This window comes from Corvus brachyrhynchos, unplaced genomic scaffold (assembly GCF_000691975.1).
Source record: "Corvus brachyrhynchos isolate BGI_N302 unplaced genomic scaffold, ASM69197v1 scaffold317, whole genome shotgun sequence".
Classification (NCBI taxonomy): Eukaryota; Metazoa; Chordata; class Aves; order Passeriformes; family Corvidae; genus Corvus; species Corvus brachyrhynchos.
This window is the reverse complement of record NW_008239295.1, coordinates 457994-479698: the sequence shown is the minus strand read 5'-3', so window position 1 is coordinate 479698 and position 21705 is coordinate 457994. Positions and strand designations below refer to the sequence as shown.

The following is a 21705-nucleotide window of genomic DNA, read 5'->3' as shown; positions in this document are numbered from 1 at the left end:
AGAAAAAACAGAAAGCAAAGTTGAGTATAATCTAAGCAATCTAAGAAAGGAGGGTCACAGTAAATTATCAAAAAACACAAAGTGTGACTGATGTCTGCCAAGGGAATAAGTATCCAAATCAAGGCTGAGCTCGATACCCCCATGGTACAAAAGTGAAGAAACCTACTTCACTGGCAGAAACAGGGGGTGGCCATTCTCCAGGTACATCTACACTAAAGCTCTAACATTACCCAGGAAATAAAAAACACATTTATTTTAGTGGTAACAGTCAAACTTGCAGTCAAGCAAAATATGGAAGATAAAAGCAAGAAAAGTAATCTCTGAGAACAGACAATCAATTGCACATGCTGGTCTTCTTTTTGTTTCTCATAGAAGTTTAAACCACAGGATTTCTATGAAATCATATCAGCACAGTGAAACATTATAATGGAGACAGCAAAACACAAATGAAGATGGAGTGTAAGCAGATGTACCTCTATTTTTAACTCAGCTGAGCTGTCAGGTCTGCTAAAACTTGAGAATTCCTCTAGCCAGTCACAGTTTAATTTAACGCTTGTAATATTTACTGACAACACAGCAGGTGTTGTAATCTCATTCTGAGTTTACCTGTTCCATACAGCAGCTTGGCCCAGAGTAACTGCCATACAAAAAGTACATAAATTTTGCCTCAAAACCTTTGAGGCAAAAAAAGAGGAAATTTCAAAGCCTTGCAGAACCTTGGTAGGGTTTGATGGTCTCAGTTCCATTTGCCAGTTTGAAACACCTTCCTCCCAGTAAGGACCAATTCCTCCACATTAAAAGTTAGTGCTTAACTCTTTGAAAGACTACGTGCAGCATTTCAGCTTTAACTCAAAATATAACAAAAATATTTTACAAAGATTATTGACTATCCATATTACCAACAGCAGCTTTTGCAGGTAATCACATAGGGGCAGATCATATAATAAAAACTAGTTGGAGTTTGATTATTCAACAGATAAATGGTAACAAATGCCATCTTTCTTATATATACAAATTACGCAGAAACAGATATTTGTTGAGGTTTTTTCTATTTCTTAATATCCCAGTTCATGTCTTCCTAGATAGACATCTTGCATTAGAATATTTCTAGTCAGCTGTATTTTCAAATATGTCTTTTCTTTACTCAGTATTTGTAGTACAAACAAAATACAAGACAACAAAAATTGTTTTGTTTTGGCTTTCTTTTAGATATTGTGGGAAATCCTTAAAAATCATGGCTGGGTTTTTTTTGTCTTATTTTAAAGCCAGCTTCTTCTATGTTTATAAGGAAAAAATTCATAAATACACCAAAAAAAACCCCACTGGGAACACATATGGATGTGTTCAGATGAATAAAACTTGTAAAACCAGGAGTAAAAAAATCAAATCAATTTCAAAACTGTCAAATACTTTCACACTGATTCATGATGTGAACACCAGCTTCTGATTATTCACCAGATTTTATGACCATACCCTCCAATAAAAATTCACCAATGTAAATGGCAATTCCTCTCCTTTGAACAAATCAATACCTAAAACCCCCAAAAACTGAAGTATGACATTCTTCCAGGAATAAGCACTATACAAAAGCATACATAATAATTTTTGAGTGTATTTTTGTTATAGTAAATTATCATCAGAGCCACAGAAAACTGGTGAGGGCATTATTTTTAATGTTCCGATCAATCCAAGATTTCATTTGCTGAAGTGGAAGTGAATTAATCTACATCACCTCAGAACCAGGTCCCTTGGTGTTTTATCCAAGTCCACATTACCTTATGAGATCAATAGGCTGAAACTTGTAAAACACTCCATATCTTGCCCATTCTTGATACAGCAACTAAATAAAGAAAAAAACAAAACAAAACAAAACAAAACTGAAAATTATCTTGAAACGAGTTATCCCTTCTTTTTTCACAAATATCTTCTAAGAGTTAAAAATATTTGCTGTACTCCTGGGGCTGCTATACCCAGTGGAGCCCATAGAAAAAACAGTTTTGTCCCCATGCTGGGGACATCACACAAGGCCACGCCTGCTGTTGGATATGCAAATTCACCCACAGCCTACAGAGAGCTCAAAGGAAAGCCCAGATCCTACAGAAGCTTCTTGCAGTGGGAGAAATCCAGCTGGAACAGGGTCAGGCATAAAAGGAAACCTTGCAGGACCTGTGGTAGATTGACCACAATATACTCAACTGCAACAGGCAAAGAATTTGGGATAGTCTTCCTTACTCCCTCTTTCATTCCTGTGATTTATGTGACACAACTTCACTGAAGAGGATTGTCCTGGCTGCCATATTGATATTTTTATATGAATACTTGTTGTTGCCTATTCAAAATCACCCCTTGCCATTACCCCCCACAGCATTACCTGCAAACTGCTATTAATTTCCATGAATAATCATATTAAGAAATGCATTCACTCAAATATACAAAAGAAAGTTAAAACTATTACATTCTCAAAACTACCTATCCCGGGTTGCAGTGTATTCTATTACCATCCTCAGGAGCTGTTGAAACCAGGTGGGGCAGTGTTTCCTTGCCTCCTCCCCCCAGACTATCTTTCTGTTAATGGCCCATCATTGTCCTGCCGCATGACTCAGAGATAACTCCCTCCGGACTATCTTCTGTTAATGAGCCTAATCAACACTTTGCCTCATGACTCATTACCCCATTGTGAGATGCTCCACCCAGAGGGAGGAACCAAGCATCCCATCGTGGATATAATCTGAGACTCTGAACACCAAAGAAAACCCTTCCACTGGATTTCCAGAGGACAGGAGCTACACAGCCACCACTGGACCTTCTGAGGAGGAGCAGACCCTTTTCCTACAGGATCACTGCTTCAGGACTGCAGCCACCATTCTACCAGACTGCTACCACCACCCTGCCTAACAGGGACTCAGAGCTGTAAACTCTGTCAGTTTAACCCAGTGTTTTCTGCCTTTATTTTTGTTTTGGGGCTTTTTTCCCCCTTATTTTCCTATTAAATTGTTATTCTGACTTGGTGTCTCCCACTAGTTTGCTTTCAAACTAGTACACTACCCAAAGGCTGCTTTGAACACAGCTATAGAATGGAATTTGAGGAGCAAAAAGAAAGCTCTGTCTATAATAGCGTTCCATTTAGGAACAGGTACTTCACGTAAATTTATGAGAATTTTCTAATCATAGGGATGCTGCTGTAGTATGTGACAACAGTGGATTTCCCAGGTAGGTTACAAAGCCCTCATGGATTTTTTAATGCAAATACAGGGACAGCAATGAAGTTGCCAGTGGGCCAGAAGCTTAAAAAAGACTAAACCAGTGTTAATACTCATGGTGAGTTGTTACCATTCTGCTGTTCAATACCTTTCTCAAAAAGATTTTTTTTTTTTTTGAGCAGAAATCACACTGAAACAGGGACATTCCTTTACTTTTAGGAAAGACTGAAGCCCTCTCAATCTGAGGGTTTCATTGAAGATTTCTAATTCTCATAGGAGGGGACAAAGGTGTGGTGTCACTGTGCATTTTCTCCAAGGTAATCATGAAGAAGGTTGATAAGGATTAACTTTTTATGTTATAAACTGGTACATAAACATTAATTACTTAACTGGTAAGGGTATTTATGCCAATATTACTCATTTTTGTTCTAAAACAGTACTCATTTTTGGGGCTTATACAAGAGAAAGTTGAATTGGAAGATACAGATAAGTTAAAATGGGCTAAATAAAAAGAGGGCAGAAGGAAAAAAAAAAGCTCAAAAATGCCCTCCTTTCTTTTAAACCTGATCAGGGTCCTTCAGGAAATTAAACACTGAGACTATTAGATTCAGATAGAAAACAGATGATGTTATGCATAGGAATACTACAGAAGATTCAAGGCCTAGGCAGCAGGGACATATGTGAATAATCAATGAAGTATTTCTGGAAAGAAGCTTTTATGTTTTTAATACTTAACACTTCATAACTGAGCCTAATAGGCAGAATAAAAAGAGGGCAGCAAAAAATACAACTAGTAGGGGGAATATTTTTCCAGACACTGGTCCTTCTAGGCCCTCTGCCTGCCCAGTCCACAGTACCCAATCTTCCTCCATTGACTAATGTTCATTTGGTCTTTTTCTCTAAAATTTTTGCTTTCCAAGTCACTAATCTGTGGAGCTGCCACTCAGAGAAAATTCTGAAAGTCCAGAGCAGACAATTCCTTCATGAACAAAAAAGTTCAAAGTAACAGACACAAATAAAAAAGCTTCTTTTATAGTCTGTTTTCTAACTTTGTTTTGCTTACCCAGGTTCATACTCTAATTTAAATTGTATGTGGCACATGAAGACATCTAGTGGCTGAATGGCAACATTATTTACCAAGAAACTACAAAGATTATGATTTCAAACTTTACTAATTCAGCATTGGAGAAATCAGATTTATTTGTATGACCCCAGTTTGCATTAATTCAGTCTTCATAGTATGCAAATATTGGAGGTATCGAAACATTCCCTTTTTCTTCGGTCTTCCCTCATCCCCTTTTTCTCCCTACTATTTTCCCTCTGCACTTCCCATCCTATTGTTAGCATATCAAGGAAAATAAAATGAGCAAACATTAGAGAACAATATGGAAATGATCTTAATAGATTACAGAAATTAAACGTTCCTTTCCCATTTCTAAAATTAAGCATATATATATATATATATAAAACACAGTTTGAATTCACACTGTTTCTGTTGAGGATTGATCTATTTTTGAATGTCTTTTGATAGCTAGAAACTTAATTTACAAAATAATTGGAAGCAGATTTTCAGAAACTGCATGCAATTTAATTGAATGCACAATCAAATGAGAAGTACAACTATGTTTTATTTTAGTAACCACTGCTCTCTAGTAGAATTTGGTTGCAAAAAGAAAATTATTATATGACTTATTTAACAATTTTTGCTTCCTGACAGGTTGACAATCTTGTCTATGTATGCAGAGGGAAACTGGAAGCATTTCAAGATGTGAATATCAAATTAAATTTACTGACATACTTCATAAGAAGACTTTCTAAAAATACTGCAAAAACATTTTTATATGCAGAAATAGAGGGAAATATGTAATTCAAAAAATGTATGCATTTCTAAAAACATCTAATTGTTTGTATAATGGCTAATGCTTTACAATGAGATTTAAAACATCATTTGTTACATTAAATATAATATGAAATAAATTTTGCAATGTATTTTACCTTTCTTTCATTCATGTCATCATCTTGGCCTTCATATTCACCCTGAAGAAAGAAAATAATTTAATAACTGACGTAAAAGCAGATAAAACTAAATCAAAGTTTGGTCAGCTGCTCCTACATTGTTGATTTTACTTTTAGGTCACAACTTGAAATGTACTTATAGAAGAGTTTTCATATTAGAATCACACTTAGAAAATATTTTCATTGTCATAGACAGCAAATATTTGTGTCTATGAATTGATGTCTCCTGAGTGACACTGGCAGAGAACTGGATTTTTAATAGGACATACGTACATCGTGAAGTGGGTAGGCTGCATCATAAACATTGTTTGCTATTAATGTGCCAATGCCTAAAGAAAAAGAAAAATTCGGGTGGTCAACAGCCATAATTGAAGAGAAAACATTATTACAGCTTTCATTTCATGACATTCCAAAGGGGAGAGCACTGTATAACTGACAATATTCAAAGAATAGAACAACATAGGAGTCCCTGACTGTGGAAAACATTTTTCAGAGAAACTCATTTCCATAAAGTGCTCTTTCTTCAGTGAACAGCACAGTACAAAGACTCTTTTGACCACTTGTTCACCCTGACAGCAAAGAGCCACGTGACTGAGGAGCAAAGCATCTGGAAGTCCTTCTTGAATCTTTACAATGGTCAGAACCATGAAGTCCTACTGGCCAACAATTAAAAACAACCCCCCCAAAAACTTCCACTGAAGTTTGTGGTTATGAAATCATAGAATGGTTTGGGTTGGAAGGGACCTTAAAGATCAGCCAGTTCCTGTCCCCCTGCCATGGGCAGGGACACCTTCCACTATCCCAGGTTGCTCAGAGCCCCATCCAGCCTGGCCTTGGACACTGCCAGGGAGTTTAGCAAGGGAATCTCCAGCAAGTGACTGCAGCACCTATAGACAGACATAAGATCCCTACTGGCTCTCAAGACCTGCAACTCTTACAGCAATTCCATCCTCAGTCTCTGCAGGCGAAAACCATTGTTCCATAAAAAAGGCAACCAAAGATGGGTAATTTATGATAATTAGTAACATAATATGTATATAAAAATTGATTCCAGGCCTCTTTGCTTTCAATGCCCAGGAAAAAAGTAACCAGCTATCATGTCTTTAGCAATGAAAAACATTTCATTGTCAAATTACACATTGTTCTGAAGTATTTGGTGAAAACCTTCTGATCAGAGATGCTAGACAGGCAGTAGCAATAAAACTCTCCCTTGATACAAAGACATGTACAACTACATGCATTAACAGAATCAGGAAATTATGCTTGGATAATGTCAAGCCTGCTCCTGAAAGCATTCAATGTTTGGAAGTTTGCAGTGGTTCAGAGTTATGCTAGAAGTAAATAAGGTTTCCTTGTATAATATCATAGGAGTAGAATCAGATTCAGCCTTACAAAGATGTAAAAAAATCCATAAGCAAGTGTGTTTGAAGTGTTGTTATTTTCATCTTATGATACTATAAAGCATGTTTATGAAAACCAAAGACTTCTCTAAGCACTTCCAACAGCACTGTCCTGCCTCTTGTGCAAAGTAAACAATGAACTCCTGTATAAAAAAAAATAACAAAATGATGTTTAAAAGAATCCTTAAACATTTCCTGATGAGTGGTTTTAAAATGAGATGGGAAAGCCTTAGTGACATATGAAACAGAGGTCTTTTGGGGGAGGATCTCAGGAGACCAAAGAGATAACTAAATTTATGTCAAACACGATGCACAGTCATGTTCTGGCTACGGACCAGAAAGATGGAAAGGATGGGAATGCTACAATAGTTACTTCCTGTCAAGTGAGTTCTTGAGCCGACCTAAGCTTGAAGTGCATCAGGCTGTATTTTCACCTTAGAGCTGAAAAAAATTCCTGAAAAATTATTACTAGTCCTTTGATCTCTAATGATGGCTTTTATTCCACTATAAACCAGAACAAGCTATTAAATTAAAGAAAACCCTAAGAGGCAAATATCTGCATTGGCAGAGTGCGCTTTCCGTTCCTTTTTCTTGAGCTTCTCTCATCTTTTCTCCCCAACAAATCCCAAAGTCTCCAGAAGGGTTCCCAGCAATCCAGAAGAATAAGGCAGCATTCCCCTCCATTGCCCCAGTGGAGCCTTTTGAGCAGATCAAAACAGAGAACAACACAGAGGAAACAGCTCAAAAAGCAGACACCTACCAAATGATGTTCTAGAAACTGAGAATGCCTGATATTTTTAAAAGCACAGTTCCATTTTTTTTTTAAAGAATCAGTGAGGCAGTCATAAATTTAAAAGTTTGTACTGGGAAAAGGCAAGTGCTTTTGGTTGCAAAAGAGAAAGCATTTTTTGTGGCTTTCATTTTGTTATGCTTTTCATGTAATTTCAAATATATATATATATATCTCCTCTTCAGGGAAAACAAAATTAATCTATTTTCCTGCACCAAACACATGTTTTATCGCAGCTTCCCTGCACAAAATCACACCAGGACTGTACAGAATCTTGCTGCAGCTCATTATTTGCCAGGAATGTTACCCTTGGACAATGTGATCTGTCCATAGGTGGTCAAGCTTACAAAAGATTTCCAGAAAATATGGCAGGGAGCACCATCACTTCTTTTCCACTAGGGAGAAGTGTGCTATGATCGCACAAGGGTGAGAGAAAAGAGTAGAGAAAAGAGAATAAGTACACCTGTGTAAATTCTGAACCTCAAGAAAATTAAATAAATTCTGAACCTCAAGCTCCAAAGATTTCAGCATTATCCCAAAAGAATCTTCAAAATAGTCTTATTTAAGTCATATATTTCACTAGGCAGCTCAGGGAGGTAATTTTTAAAGCTGAAGCAATAAAAATAACCTGGAAAGGTGCATTATTCAATTGAAATGGTAAGAAAAATATGCTCCTGAAAGAAATAATACAGCATATTGCAGTTGACATCTGAATTTTCCAAAGCAGATCATACAGTAATCAAATCCAATTTTATAACAATTCATGAAATGTGAGTTACATGCCAGATGCTGCACCTGTAGAAATGAAAAGCCAGCTCCTATTATGATCCAAACCATGGACCAGAAATTCTGATTTTATGCCTCAGAAAAAACATTTATTTCAATCTCTAATTTTTTTTTTTTTTTTGGGGGGGGGGAAATGTGCCAGCATATTTTGTGTCCTGCGAGAAAAATCAGTATTCTGTGAGGTACCTAAACAATTCCTTTCAAAAGAAAACCTCTAATTCTCTTCTCTCCACCTTACCCATGCTGTTTCTGGCCTTTGTAGATGTGCGTTTCAAAATTTCCCTCACCTGCAAAGAAGAACAATGGGATAACACACAAATCCTCTTTTAGCATGAATTTCATCATGGAATTAGCAATAAAACAAACCTTTAAAATAGGTGGCTTCTGCACTGCTGGTTTGTTCAGATGTTTAAATCATTTAGCAGATTTTATTAGAGGATTATCTGCCCTAACATTTGTAGGCTAAATCCTGCCGTGTCACATCCTTATAGAAATATTAGAAATATAAGGACTATATGGAAGGAAACCTAGTTAAAGCTTAGGAACAGGGCTGAAAACAGCTTCCACCAGGAGCTCCAGAAAGGAATTCCTTACATACACATATGTCAGGAATTAGTGTTCTGCAAGAACACACAAATGCATAAATTGATGGAATTAGTAAAGTTGAAACTGAAACGCTCCCTACAAATCCCATCCTAAACCCCACTAGCAAATCCCATTCAGCACAAGAAGACAATGATATGTTATTCTTATTAACTTACTATTCGGCTGCGGGTTGCATTGTCAAAAAAGGTGTCTTTGTCTTTGATGTTATACCTAAAACATTGAGGAAAAAGAAAATCAGCTCTGTTTTAAGACATGGAAGCAACAAGTAAGACAAGATATAAGATTCTAATTTGGAATTCACTTAGAAACCACAGCTAATCAGAAAAACAGATGTTTAAAGGACATATAGATGACCAAGTACAGCATAATAAAATGTGCTGTTTAAGACCCAGTCATTCAGAGTTCTACCAGGATTGCACTGATGGTGGGCGTAAAAATGCAAAATTATTAGCTAATATAAAATGCCTTTTGGGCAAGAAGAACCTCTCTATTGTTTACAGAAGATGACTTTTAATATTTTAGTTATAACATCCCCTCAGCTCTATAACATGCTGAGGTTATGTTATTAGATTTCAAGCAGCCTGATGCAGATGTTCATTACTCTCTTCCTGGCCACTAAACAGTCAGCATTTCACTTGAGTTCAAATAACCATTCCACTGGAATTATGCCTTCCCTTAAAACTCAAAATCATCATATGTGAAATTAGCTTCCCAGTTTATTCCCCTCCATCAATTTGACTTGTATTCAGAATTAATTAAAATTGTCAGAGGGCAATCAATGATATGGTGGGTCACTGTATTTATTACTGGATTTTATTTATCAGACATAAATACAAGGAGACACCCAGGAGGGAAAAAAGAGTGTTTAACGTCAAACTGGGCCCAGAAATATTATTCTGAGTGAAAGGGCAGGTGTCAAGAATTCCTTATCTGCGTATTATTAGCTGAGTTTTAATTGCTACAATAAATCTATCAAGATGGAAAGTACTGCTGTATTTCTGCTAACTCTTGCTTTTTTCAAAACAGGCAGTAATATCCTTAACCAAATAATCAGGAATTTGGTGGGAAGACTTCTACATTTCAAGATGAACACATGGATATTTTATTTGATGCACTGCTTCCAGTGCCTTATCCAGCAGCAGTAAGTAGAGCACTGGCAGAAAGCCTCTGCAACTTAGATTTCTATTAGTCCCCTGAAAATCTGACAGCTTTGGATATTTCCTCAGGATTTCCAGACATGCTTGATGAATTTCTGAATTTTGACTGAAATATGGGTAAAAGAAATAACACCAAAATGATATATTCCAGCTTTCTTTCTTGTCCATCACATTTTAAAGTACTCACAAATACATTTTCTCTCTGGAAAATGGGTAGGACAAGGTTTTCATCTTGGTATTTTCTTGTTGTGGCACCTGGGGTTGCAGAGGTTCAGTCAATTTGCACCATATTTCATTTATTGTTTTGAGTATTCCCTTTTCTTCTGTGATTTCATACATCTGAGGAAATAAAACTGTACATTAGCATGTCCCTTCCAAAATTACACTAAAAGGAAGAAAGAAAGAAAAGAAGAATTTGCTGTACACATATGTTTAAACCTGTAATTAAGTGTCTTCTCTGAAGACATATTCCCATATAACTGTAAGCACCTGAATCCATATGGGTTGCAGTTCCAAAAAGTTCCTGTCCTTCACAAGCCACTTCCAGAAAAAAGAAAACAACTGGATCTTCATCCAGAGCTCCAGGTACCTCCTCATGTCACAGTTAAACCACCTGTCCAGAAGGATGCTCTGAGGGATAATATTAAAATCTTTACTAAAATCCAGGGGAAAAAACTTACATCGAATGCCTTCCCCTCATCCACTAGGCAGGGAACCTTATAGTAGAAGGAGATATAATTAGTTTTCCAGAATTTTCCCTTTGTGAAACCCTATTGTCTGTGCCTGAGGAATGTATTGTCCTCCAAATGCCTTCAGTTGCAGCTGGTATGACCTTGTCTGTAATTATTCCAAGTCCTGAGCTTAGAATAATAGGGATGTCTTTTCCTGGCTCTTCCCTCTTGTAAATTGTAATAATCCTGAGTAGCTCCCAGTCAGTGAGTACCAAGTCCTTTGGTAGTGCACTGAAAGGGGTCCTGCTAATTCCTTCAGTACTCTGGGATCAATTCACAGGGCCCCAGGGACTTCTGGACATCCAGTGCATACTGACGGTCCCTTAAAATTTCAGTGGCCACAAATGGAAAGCCACAAACTGTTCCCACAGCTGCAGTCCTCTGCCTCAGGACCAGGCAGTCCAAGATTATAAATCTTAAAGACTGAGGCAAAAAAATCATTGAAGGCCTCCATTTCTCCTTCAGGTGACCGTCTCCAGCAAGTATTGGTCCAATATTTTCTTCACTCCTCCTCTTGTTATTAACATATTTTAAAAAGTTTCATAGTTGTGTAGCACAACACTGGCCAGTTTCAACTCTAGATGAGTTTTGGCCTTTTATGTTTTCTCCCTGAATATGTGAACCACAGCTTTGTAAACTTCCTGTGAGGCCTGGCCTTGTTTCTAGAGATGGACAATTTCTTCTTCTCAAGCTCCACAAGGAATTCCCTGTTCAACCAAGCACTCATGGAGCCCTCAAAAGCTGATTCCCAGGGACCAGAGCTGCATAGCTCCCTGAGTGGCTTTGAGTTTGCTCTCTTGAAACCTAGAGCAACAACTGTGCTGACCTTTTTTTCTCATTAGACTGAATATTTTAAACTCGACCATTTTGTGGTTGCTGCAGCCAAGGCAGCCTCCTACCATCACATATCCCACATGTCCTCTATTCACAAGTATCCAGTCTGGGAGGGCATCTTTCCTAGCTGGCTCACTGAATCCTTGTGGCAAAGTATTATCTTCAACACCCTTCAGGAATTTCTCAGGCTTGATTGTCACAGCAGTGCAGTATTCCCAGTTAATGTCTGGGAAGTGGACACTTCCCAGAAGGACAAGAAATTTCTCCTGGTTGCCTATGGAATAATTCATCAGTCCTATACAATACTCAAACAACATCCTTGCCTTGTTTCCCATCCCCCTAATCCTCACCCGGAAGCTTCCAACCTTATAATCCCTCAACTGCAGCTTTTCCCTCCCATACAGGACAATTTTTCCACCTCTCCATCTCTGCCTACCCCTCCTGAACAGCCTTTACTTCCCTACGCCAGCACTCCAGACACAGGATTCATCCCCCAAGACTCACTAAAGCCAGAGACATCACAGCTTTGGGCACAGAGCAACACTCCCAGTTGTTCCTATTTGTTTCCCGTACTCATATTTGAATCTGGCACAGTCTCCCTCACCAAAATAACTCCATTATCATATCCAGAAGTTTATATATCGTTAAAAGGGCTCAGAGGGTACCTTTTCTCAGCCTGTCAGGGGTTCTGAAAGATGATTTAAAACTGAACATTTGGGAAAAAAAAGTCTGTAATCAACTTGTGTTTAGAGGTGGATAAATAGTTTCCCCTGAAAATGCCTCTTTTTTAATGGTTTAATAGGATCCTTGAATAAATAAAAATAGCATCACAGAAAATACCTAATGTGCCTTGAGAGCAATATTTTGTATCTTTGAACAAAAACAGAACTTTCCTTTTAGTGGTTGCTGGCTGAATTTTTTATTTTATATTGCAAAATCCCCAAAATACAAGATTTGAGTTTTTTCAAAGTTGATTTTTGTTTCCTTCAAAGGAAATTCCTCTTTCAACTATCTTTAATTTCAAAAAAAACACCCAAACCCTAGGACATGAATATAGCTTTCCTGTCAAGCTTCTTTCTGGTAGTGCTGCCATTTCTGCCGCTAGAAATAACAGAGGATTTTTATATTTTTAGAGATAACACAGGATTTTTTCTCCCAATCAGAGAGAAGGGGATGCAGAGCTGTTGTGAATGAGGAGGATGCCATCAGAGATTATCAGCTCCTGGACAGACCTTAACCCAGGGCAAAATAATGGCAATAGTCATCAATTAAAATAGTATAAAATTTACTTTGGTGCATCTGCAAAAAACTTGGAGGGGAAAGTCCCCATGAGGGCAGAAGAGGAGAGAAATGAGCAGGCACTAAAAATGCATAAAATAATTTGGAAATGGATCAAAGAGAGGAGTTGAATAGGTAGAAAGTTTCTAGGGGTATTGTATCTGTCTAAAACCTACGCATTTTCAAAGATTGATTGGAAATATCCTTTTTTTTTTCCCCTGGGATGAAAACACAGTAACAGTATGCAAGATTGATTTGGCCAATCTTCTGATAATGACAGGTTGTAACAGCATGAAATGTGAACCACAATGAAGCTTTTGGTGGGTGAAAACAAGATGAAAAAACCCAAACAAACAAACAAAGACCAAACAACGCAGTGGGAGAAAAAAAATCAATTTGTCCTTCATTTCTAATGACAATGCAAAGAAGTCAGTGTTCATTAGTGCAGTTGATGAGTATCACTAAATAAAAGCACAAGGCAGTTCCCCTGACTCCAGTGGAGCTGTTAACCAATGAGCTAAATAATTGCAGGAACACAGATTGGGGGATCTGCTGCTCAGAATTTACAAGCAACTCTGCTGAAAACAGACAGAGAAGAAGAGAGTGAGCTGAAGTTTTAGTGACAACAGGCAGGTCTGAACTCACTAAGTCACTGATACCACCAAAACAGATTTTTTTGGGGAGAGGCTCTCTGGAGAAGTCTTAAGGCAATGACCAGTTTCATACTATCTCCCATACTACACCTCACCTTTGAGGTAATTTCCTTGACAAAAATCCAAACAGCTCCTGCCTTCTCAGCTTTCAAAGCCCTCCCTAGCACTCACCTCTGTCATCACCTGCCTGAATGCAGTCCATCAGCCAGCTGCCTCTGTGGCCTTTAAAAACCCCTTTGGAAGTCCCATCTTTAATATAGTGCTGAACAGTAAATCATCTCAAAAGACTTGGAAATGTGAAAAAATAATCCTGACAGTTCATTTTCTCTGATTTTTGATATAAATTAACTCCACAGGCTTCTATACATTTAATGATGATTCTGATCCTTCAGTCATACAACTTGTGGATAGAAAATGGGAGCTATTTACCTTTTTAGTGGGCATTTTTATTTTAAGAAGTTCTGCTTCTCGACTGAGGACTTGCCAAGGCGCGTGTATACGGACAAAACTCAATCCCTGGCTCTTGTTCTGAAACATAAATAAAAGGGAAAACAATGTATTTAGGTATTTTTGAACAGAATATAGCGCTAATGTTTCGAGTTGTCAGCTCCAACTAAATCATTCAACAGTAGGCAATCACAGGGAATAACCAACTTCTGCTACAGCTGGGCTGCAAAGTGACATATTCCTTAAAAGCTGAAATTTTTATGCTCTAAAACCCATTAATCTACTACCTACAGTGAAGATCTGTGTGCACCAGGATGACAGAAAGCTACAGGTCCAGATTTTGGAATGATGGGAATGAGAAACCCCCAAGCTACAGGTTTTTTTGTATATTGATATTTTAAAAGTGATCTGATTTCTTTAGTGGGCTTTTGTGTCCATCTGAACCACCAAGATAAAAAACTTTTCTCCTGCTCTGGGTGGGCTTTGCTTTAGTTCTTATTTTCAGTTTTGCCCAACAGTTTTCTGGACACTTCATCAAATTAGTGGTTCCTTACAGAGAATCAGGCCCAACATTTATTGCCCTAAATATCTGCAAATTGGAGAAGCAAACCTAAAGAAAACATAAAAATTTAACTTCTGAGTAGAGATACAAGCCTCATGTTTATGTAAATGACTGGTTATGCTGCTCAGAAGCATAAAACTGCACAAAAGGGCTTTGGCACAGCCAGTTTTCTGCAAGCTGTGCAAAAGAGGTCCTGGTAGCACATCCAAGCTACAGAAGGGAACCCTTAGAGCAGAAAGGAGCACCCCTGAGAAAAGCACCAAAATTAAATGAAGGAACATTGAGACAGAATTTTCCTCAAGGCACACAAATAAATTGTGTCAGTAAATCATAGGGATGAATGCTTACTCTGGAAATGTAAAGAAAGGCTGGGAGATTAGAAGGGGAATATCAGAGAAATCAAGGCAATGACCAGCTCTCACACTGTCTCCCATACTGCACCTTCCCTTTGAGGGAATTTCCTTGATAAAAATCCAAACAGCTCCTGCCTTCTCAGATTTCAAAGCCCTCCTGAATACTCTCCTCTGTCATCATCCTCCTGAACGCAGACTGTTGGACCATATCCTTTAGGGAAGGGCATGGAAGAAGTGGACAGAAGACTTTCAGGAGGGATTTCTTCACTGAAAGGGTGGTCAGACATTGGAATGGGCATTGGAAGGGGCTGCCCAGGGAGATGGTGACTCCCTGTCCCTGCAGGTGTCCAAGGAATGACTGGATGTGGCACTCAGTGCTCTGGGCCGGATGAAAAAGCAGTGATTGGTCAAAGGCTGGACTCGAAGATCTTGGGAGGTCATTTCCAGCCTCAGAGACCCTGTGATTCAAAGGCTTGATTATTGCTAAGATTAATGATCTTTGTGTGGATGCTTCCAACTTCATGTAAACCCCAAACATGCATCTGCTGAATGTGTCTTTATGCTTCCTGATTAAAAAACAAAAAAGAAAGTTAGATGGAAATCCTACTATTGTTGCAATCATTTTGCTCTTATTTCCCCTGTAGGTGCAACATGAATTACAGAAATCACTCCCTCACCTTCAGCTAACATTTCTTCAGTGGACCAATGCTATTTTTGAGAGCAGAATGAGCTGCAGAATCTCTCTTTCACCAGTCCACTGGGGAAGTCAGCTTTAAGGGAAAGAAGGAAAAATTTACTGGGCATGAGCAGATGTTCTGGTAATCATTTTCTGAAAATAGATTAATAACAGATGAGAGGTTCAATTTCAGTGGGTGAAGATCAGGAGGCTTCTTGTGAGCTTTTGGCTAAAATCAAGCACATGTCCCTGTCTGGGGGATTATATTCCATGTTGGCAAGAGGAGGGACATTGCGATCTAATTGGTTGCTTCCAGCTCAGGCTCATATGACTACACAGATTGCAAATAAAATCAGGCAAATAATTTGAGAGAAAAGACCAGATGAAGAATATGACCTTTGTATATTTGAACAAAATATGTTGGAAAGTTGTGCTGTTCATGAATTGATATCAGCTGCTAAGGAATCAGGCCATTAAAAATCTTTAAAAGGCTTAAAAATCACCTTATGATGGGAAACTGAGATAATTTCAATAAACACTAATGCAAAGTAAATAAAGTAGGGGAAACAGGACTAGGTGACTCCTGCTGCAGGGTAAACAAAAGATGCAGAACAATGGGCTGCTGGATGTTCACCTTGGGATCACTAGAACCATATCTCCCATATCTTCCTAACATTCAAATTAATCAAAGAATTTTAAAATAAATTTGAAACTATCAATTTCATATCATAGCTCAAGAGATAAGCCATCTAACTCACTTTCTATGAGCTCACCAAAATAAAAACCTATAGGGCTACTCCTCTGGTAATGTTCCTTACCCCACTTTTCCAGGTTTCACCTGCAGCAGTTCCAGGTGTCTTTTTTCCTTGTGATGTCTGGCAAGGATCTGCTCAACTGACTTATTCCCAGAAGGCTTCTTGTATTGCAAACATCTCCAAAAGTTACAACTTGCTTTTCTCCTTGCCAGAGTGGATTTATAACTGTTTACTGGAGACAGCCCCTAACTGCTGTCCTCTGGTTAATCACCTGAAATGATAATTTTGCATGTGCTCATCACTTTGTTCTAACAAAATGCTGTCAGTCTTCTATTTTGAATGCTCTAAATCACTCCTGCTCATTCACTGTACTCTGGATGTATCACTAAAGCCAACGTGTGGTGGTGGCAAACATTACTTTTGTTACACCACTCACTTGTTATTTAATACAGCCATCCTTAATCGAGTCCTTTTTCACTTGCAGCTGATGTCCCACAGGACTTTATCCTTGGCCCTGCATCGTTCCATGTCTCTATCACTGCACTCCCTGATTATATTATTTAAATTACTAAGTATTCCTAGGCAGATGACAAACAGATTTGTTGCTCTCATGATCCCTTTTTTTTCCCCCATCAAATCTATATTCCATATTACAGAGTTCTTCCAATAAGTTTAAGAGTGGAGGCTTTTCAATAAGTTCATTCAGAATTATTCAAGATATATTTCTGTCTTGGCTGCTTCTCTGTTTTCTGAAGCTGAATTCGGTTTTCCCATTTCAATAGGAAAGCTCAGCATTAAAGTCAAATGGAAGAAAGTCTGGAAGGCCTGCTTTGCTTTTCAATCAGCACATGAAGAAAAATATATTGGGTATTTCTTTCAGTTTGTCATGATTCTTAGCAATCTAAAGCAGGGCTTTAACAGCTGCCTATATTGTGTTTTTCCTGTCTTGAACTGGAAATGTATAGGCTGAATAAAATTCAAATTTCTCCAAAGGAGAATTTTTCTATCTTTCCTGCCTTAACAATAAAACGCACTAGGACTTGCATCAGCTGCAAGCCCAAGATTTATTGCAAACTTATCACCATCGAGGCCATAGCAGAAAAAAAATATATGATAACTACAAAAGCTCTCATAATGGTATCTATAAAGTGATTATTCTTTTTACTGAAAGTTGAACATTCTGAAACATGGCTAGACAAGCATTACTAAGCAAAACTAAATTTATTTAGACACCTCTAGCATGAGCTAAATCATACAGTACTAAAGGCATCAGGTTTGTCAGTCACTATCAAGCCAAGAAAGGGCAAAATCAACGATTTTATTTTGGAAGAGCCCCAGGCTCTTTTTATGGTGAGCATATTGCTCCTATGAACTTTGCAAATACAGAATTCATTGCTGAATGCTACAGCTTAGCAAGTATTTCTTATCATTTCCTCATTATGAAACCACTAATCACTCCATATTTAAGGAATACAGTTTATAAATAACATATATTAAAAAATAGTTAATTTTAAACACTCGTCCAAAGAAATAGATTTCTGCCGTGTATCTTAACAGGAAGAAAAAGTAACACCAAAGGGTAGAAAGAAGCTGAAAAGAAGTGATTAACTAATGTCTAAGGGAATCTAGGGAACTGACAATCTTTCTAATGATTTTTTAAAAATGTGCATAGGAAATGGAAAAGGCATAAATCATAAAACCTGAAGCATGTAAATGTCCTTCTTTAAAAAGAAAAACAAACCCAAAAAAAACCCCCACAAAACAGCTGAACTTTAAACATTTTATCCTTCAGTGATAATTAAATAGAAGAAAAATACCAGGCAGCAACTTTTTAGTGGCTCCAGTTAATGTAATGTGACATCTTTCAGTAATGCAGCCACACTGGGAAAACGACAGTGAAACAGTTTGTAGTGAGGAAGAGAAAATAAAGGTCCTATTAGCTCAGTAAAAGTAATCATCTTCCCATTAATTCCATTACCAAATGGATCTGTCACGTCTGCAAATGCAATTGCTCAAGATTAATGTCTGCTCTCCTGATACCTGCCCTGGAAATCGAGGCGAATACCAAAGTGATGTGATAGTGCAAATAAAAAGCAATTTCTTGTGATTATCACAGAACTGTGGTCACCTTCATTTTACGAGAGCAGAGCCAAGTCCTGAGCTCTTGGCCCCCAGCACGGGTAGCACTGGATTGCATGACACAGCACTGCCAGATTCAGGCAGAGACTGCAAAAGTGGCTGTGTTTTCTGCCAAATATATTGAATTTCTATCTGTGAAACAGTGTGTTTCTGTTCCTAAAGTTTTGTATCCAAGGTACAAAATCAGTCCATCACCTATGATAGTGTGGGCCTGTTCCATTAGAAAAAGGAAGTGCAGGGCACTGGTCCAGGTGAGACAAGAAGACCCAGAATGTCCTGACAGGGATGTGTCAGTCCAGAGCAACTCCCTGCTCATGTTATCTTATAGGATAGGCTGTATCCTACAATTGTAGGCTGGTAATTTAATTCTGCCTCTGATTGCATGAAGATGATGGAACTTCCTTCTATCAAAAGGCTTTTGTGAAGATAAATATGTTCCAGATTGAGAAGGGCTCAAACATTGCAATAAACTAAGATGGTATGGCTACATATTATGCATCTCATAATTTTCATCTTTTCCTTCACAAAACTATAACCCCTTTACCTTTGCCAAACTTTCTCTTTTCTATTTTCATCATTTCTCCAGAGTATAGATTTACCCCACTGCATGGGTACAGAGACATGCTCAAGACCTTAAGCAAAGCTGCAACGATTTACAAATTTTGACAGTTTCCCTTTCTCTTTCCTAATTTCTACCAACAATGATGGTGTAAATGTCCTCTTTATTTTGTTCTCTTACTCCCACCTGTGAACATAAACAGCTAAAGAATATATTAGTGTGTCTATAAGCACAGAACAGAACATCTGCCATGAAAGATCTGGCCAAAACACCTAAAAAAACCCCCTATATAACCGAAATTTCTTAGGTAGAGTGCTGTGGAATTAAACAGTTGGCTTTGCTCATCCATTGCAATGTTTCTTCATGCAGTGCAACCTCTCCAACCAAAATTTTCCCACTCATGTACAGACAGGAAGTGTCTCTGAATGGAAGATGATACAGGAAACCTAAAAACACAGGCGTGCTTCCCCTGAAGAAGATGGAAATTTTTAATGGCACAGAACGGAATGAAAATGAGCTCTTGGAAACTCGAGCACAAATATAGAATAGATTGATAAATCTGACAAATAAAACAAAAAAACCCAAAACACAGACCTGTGCATTATTGCAGTGCTCAGTGCACCTGTATGCAGGTGAGTAACAAATATGCCAGCATTGTCATTCATTTTAATTCTTCCAAATAGGCATTTTGGATGAAAAAATTGCTGTACTTTCATCAATATTTTTCTAATGTTTATCTCTGTCCACTAATCACTACAGCATGAAAAGTATGACTTTCAAACATAAGCAAAATCAGCCTTAATATTTAGGAGAACTTTATCAGCAAATTTCTCCTGTGTCAAAGACACAAATTTGTTGCTACAAAAGACAATTTCAGTGCATCATCTGAGATTGAATACCATAAATAATAATAATAAAATGTAAAATTGAAAGCCTCCCCACCCAAATCAAGCTGCCTCAAAGAGGAAGGGAGGACTGTGTCTACTCTACCACCTCCTGTACTTTGGCAGCATCAATGGAAAATCAGGTAATCAGCTGGCCTGGCTACATTCAGTGCTCAATTAGCTAAAAAATAAGCCAATATTCTGGAGAATACATCATATCAAACTTTATTATCAATAATAAAATCAACAAACTTCTTGAGGCCAAAGAGTTAACATTAAAAAGGGCAAAATGTAATTCCTCTTGAGGGAATGAGACTCACTAATCTGCACAGAGATTTATGGCCTGAACAATTTTCCAGACGAAGCAGCAAGATCATGGAAGTCAATCTTTAGACCAGATAACAGGCATGTTACCAGTGGGGGGATTAATGAAGCAGAGACTGAACCCTCACTCTGGTAAACTCAATTTCAAGGAAAAAAAGGATTTGGAGAAAAAAGGAAAAAAAATTAAATTTGTTCTTAGGAAAACAAAAGTTTTTGTTCTTAGCAAAAACATTTTAGGGGGTTTTCTGTAATTTGAAAGGGTTAACAGATGGTACAAAATTATTTAGTTTAATAAGAGTGTTCTCCTAATCAAGCTTTTCCAGGATGGTGTGGCCCTTTGAGGTCTCTCTCCAAAGATCAGCAGCAGTAAAAGGAAGGTTGGCTGTGTTTGCAGGGACTTGATTGGGAGGGGATTAAGAGGAAGATAATGAAAGTATCTGGGCTGGGTTGTTTGCTGGCAGGGAATCCAAAACCTCCCCGGACAGCTACAGCCTCACTGCAAACAGGGAGAGATGGGGAAGAGGATGTGGCAGTCCCACAGTAGCATCACATGGCTCATTTTGGATAAGGCAACAGGTCCAGGGGTGGAGAAATAATCTGTTCAACAGCAAGAAACTGGGTAGGAGGAGAACCTGCACTGATGGAAAAAAAAATAGTCACTGAGGGGATTTTTGCAGTGTTAACAGCATCCAACATCAGCTTAAGTGGCCTGGAGAAAGACAAAGTAGATGAAGTTTTTCAGGGTAGGAAGTATAAGGACACACTGTGAAAAATTGTAGAAAAGCTTTGTAAGAGTAAGAGCCTGAACAATGGCAAACAGCTCTCAACGTAAATAAATATAAAGCAATATCTGTGGGTTAAATCCAGATTCACATATCAAATGCTGGGCTCTGATTTCACCTGTACTAGTCAGTAATGACACCTCAAGGCTGAAACAGAAAATCCTTTGAAAAATAGCAGCTCAGTATTTTCTAAAAGCCAAGAAGTAAAGCAAACCTTACATTTTATTAGGAAAGGTACAAAGACTAAGAAAAAAACCCCTTCAAACATAGCTGTATCCACATCTTGATCTCAATATGCACTCTCTGCCTCCTCACCTCCAAAGAGACAAGTTAGACCAAAAACAGGTTCAGAGGACCCATAAAAGCCTTGCTATGGCATCTATATAGGAATCACTGAGTACACTGAGACCTTTTGTTCCAGAAACTTGAGGAAGTTCTTGTGGAAGTCTATAAAATCCTGTGTAGTAAGGAAAAGGGGTGTGGATGGACTGCCTACCGTCTCTTTCAGAGCAAGCACTACAGGGCCTCAGACAAAGCCAGACCAAAAATCGACAAAAGGACATAGATATCAAGGCAGCAGGGAAGCACCTCTGCCTTGTGGGTGCAAAAACTGAAAAATATTTTAATAAGAAGCTATGCCAGACTTTGGGATAGACATCCCCAGAAGGTTCCTAGATGGGCAAACGACATCACATGGGGGAAAGCACCTGAACTGAACGTCGCTGTCCCCAGGAGAACATCAGAGTAAAAGCATCACAAAAGCTTGTACCATT

The 21705-nt window shown here is 38.1% G+C and overlaps 1 protein-coding gene across 1 annotated transcript in view; it reads right to left on the bottom strand.

The window, feature by feature from the left end:
* ANO2 (anoctamin 2) overlaps positions 1-21705 on the bottom strand; it is a 148935-nt gene that overhangs the window by 103454 nt on the left and 23776 nt on the right. Inside the window, exons 4-10 of the mRNA XM_017740601.1 lie at positions 13881-13979; positions 10143-10294; positions 8954-9008; positions 8431-8479; positions 5490-5545; positions 5196-5237; positions 1776-1840 (exon numbers count right to left, since the gene is read on the bottom strand). Of these exons, the coding sequence (XP_017596090.1) occupies positions 1776-1840; positions 5196-5237; positions 5490-5545; positions 8431-8479; positions 8954-9008; positions 10143-10294; positions 13881-13979 (518 nt within the window). The remainder of the gene's footprint in view (positions 1-1775; positions 1841-5195; positions 5238-5489; positions 5546-8430; positions 8480-8953; positions 9009-10142; positions 10295-13880; positions 13980-21705) is intronic.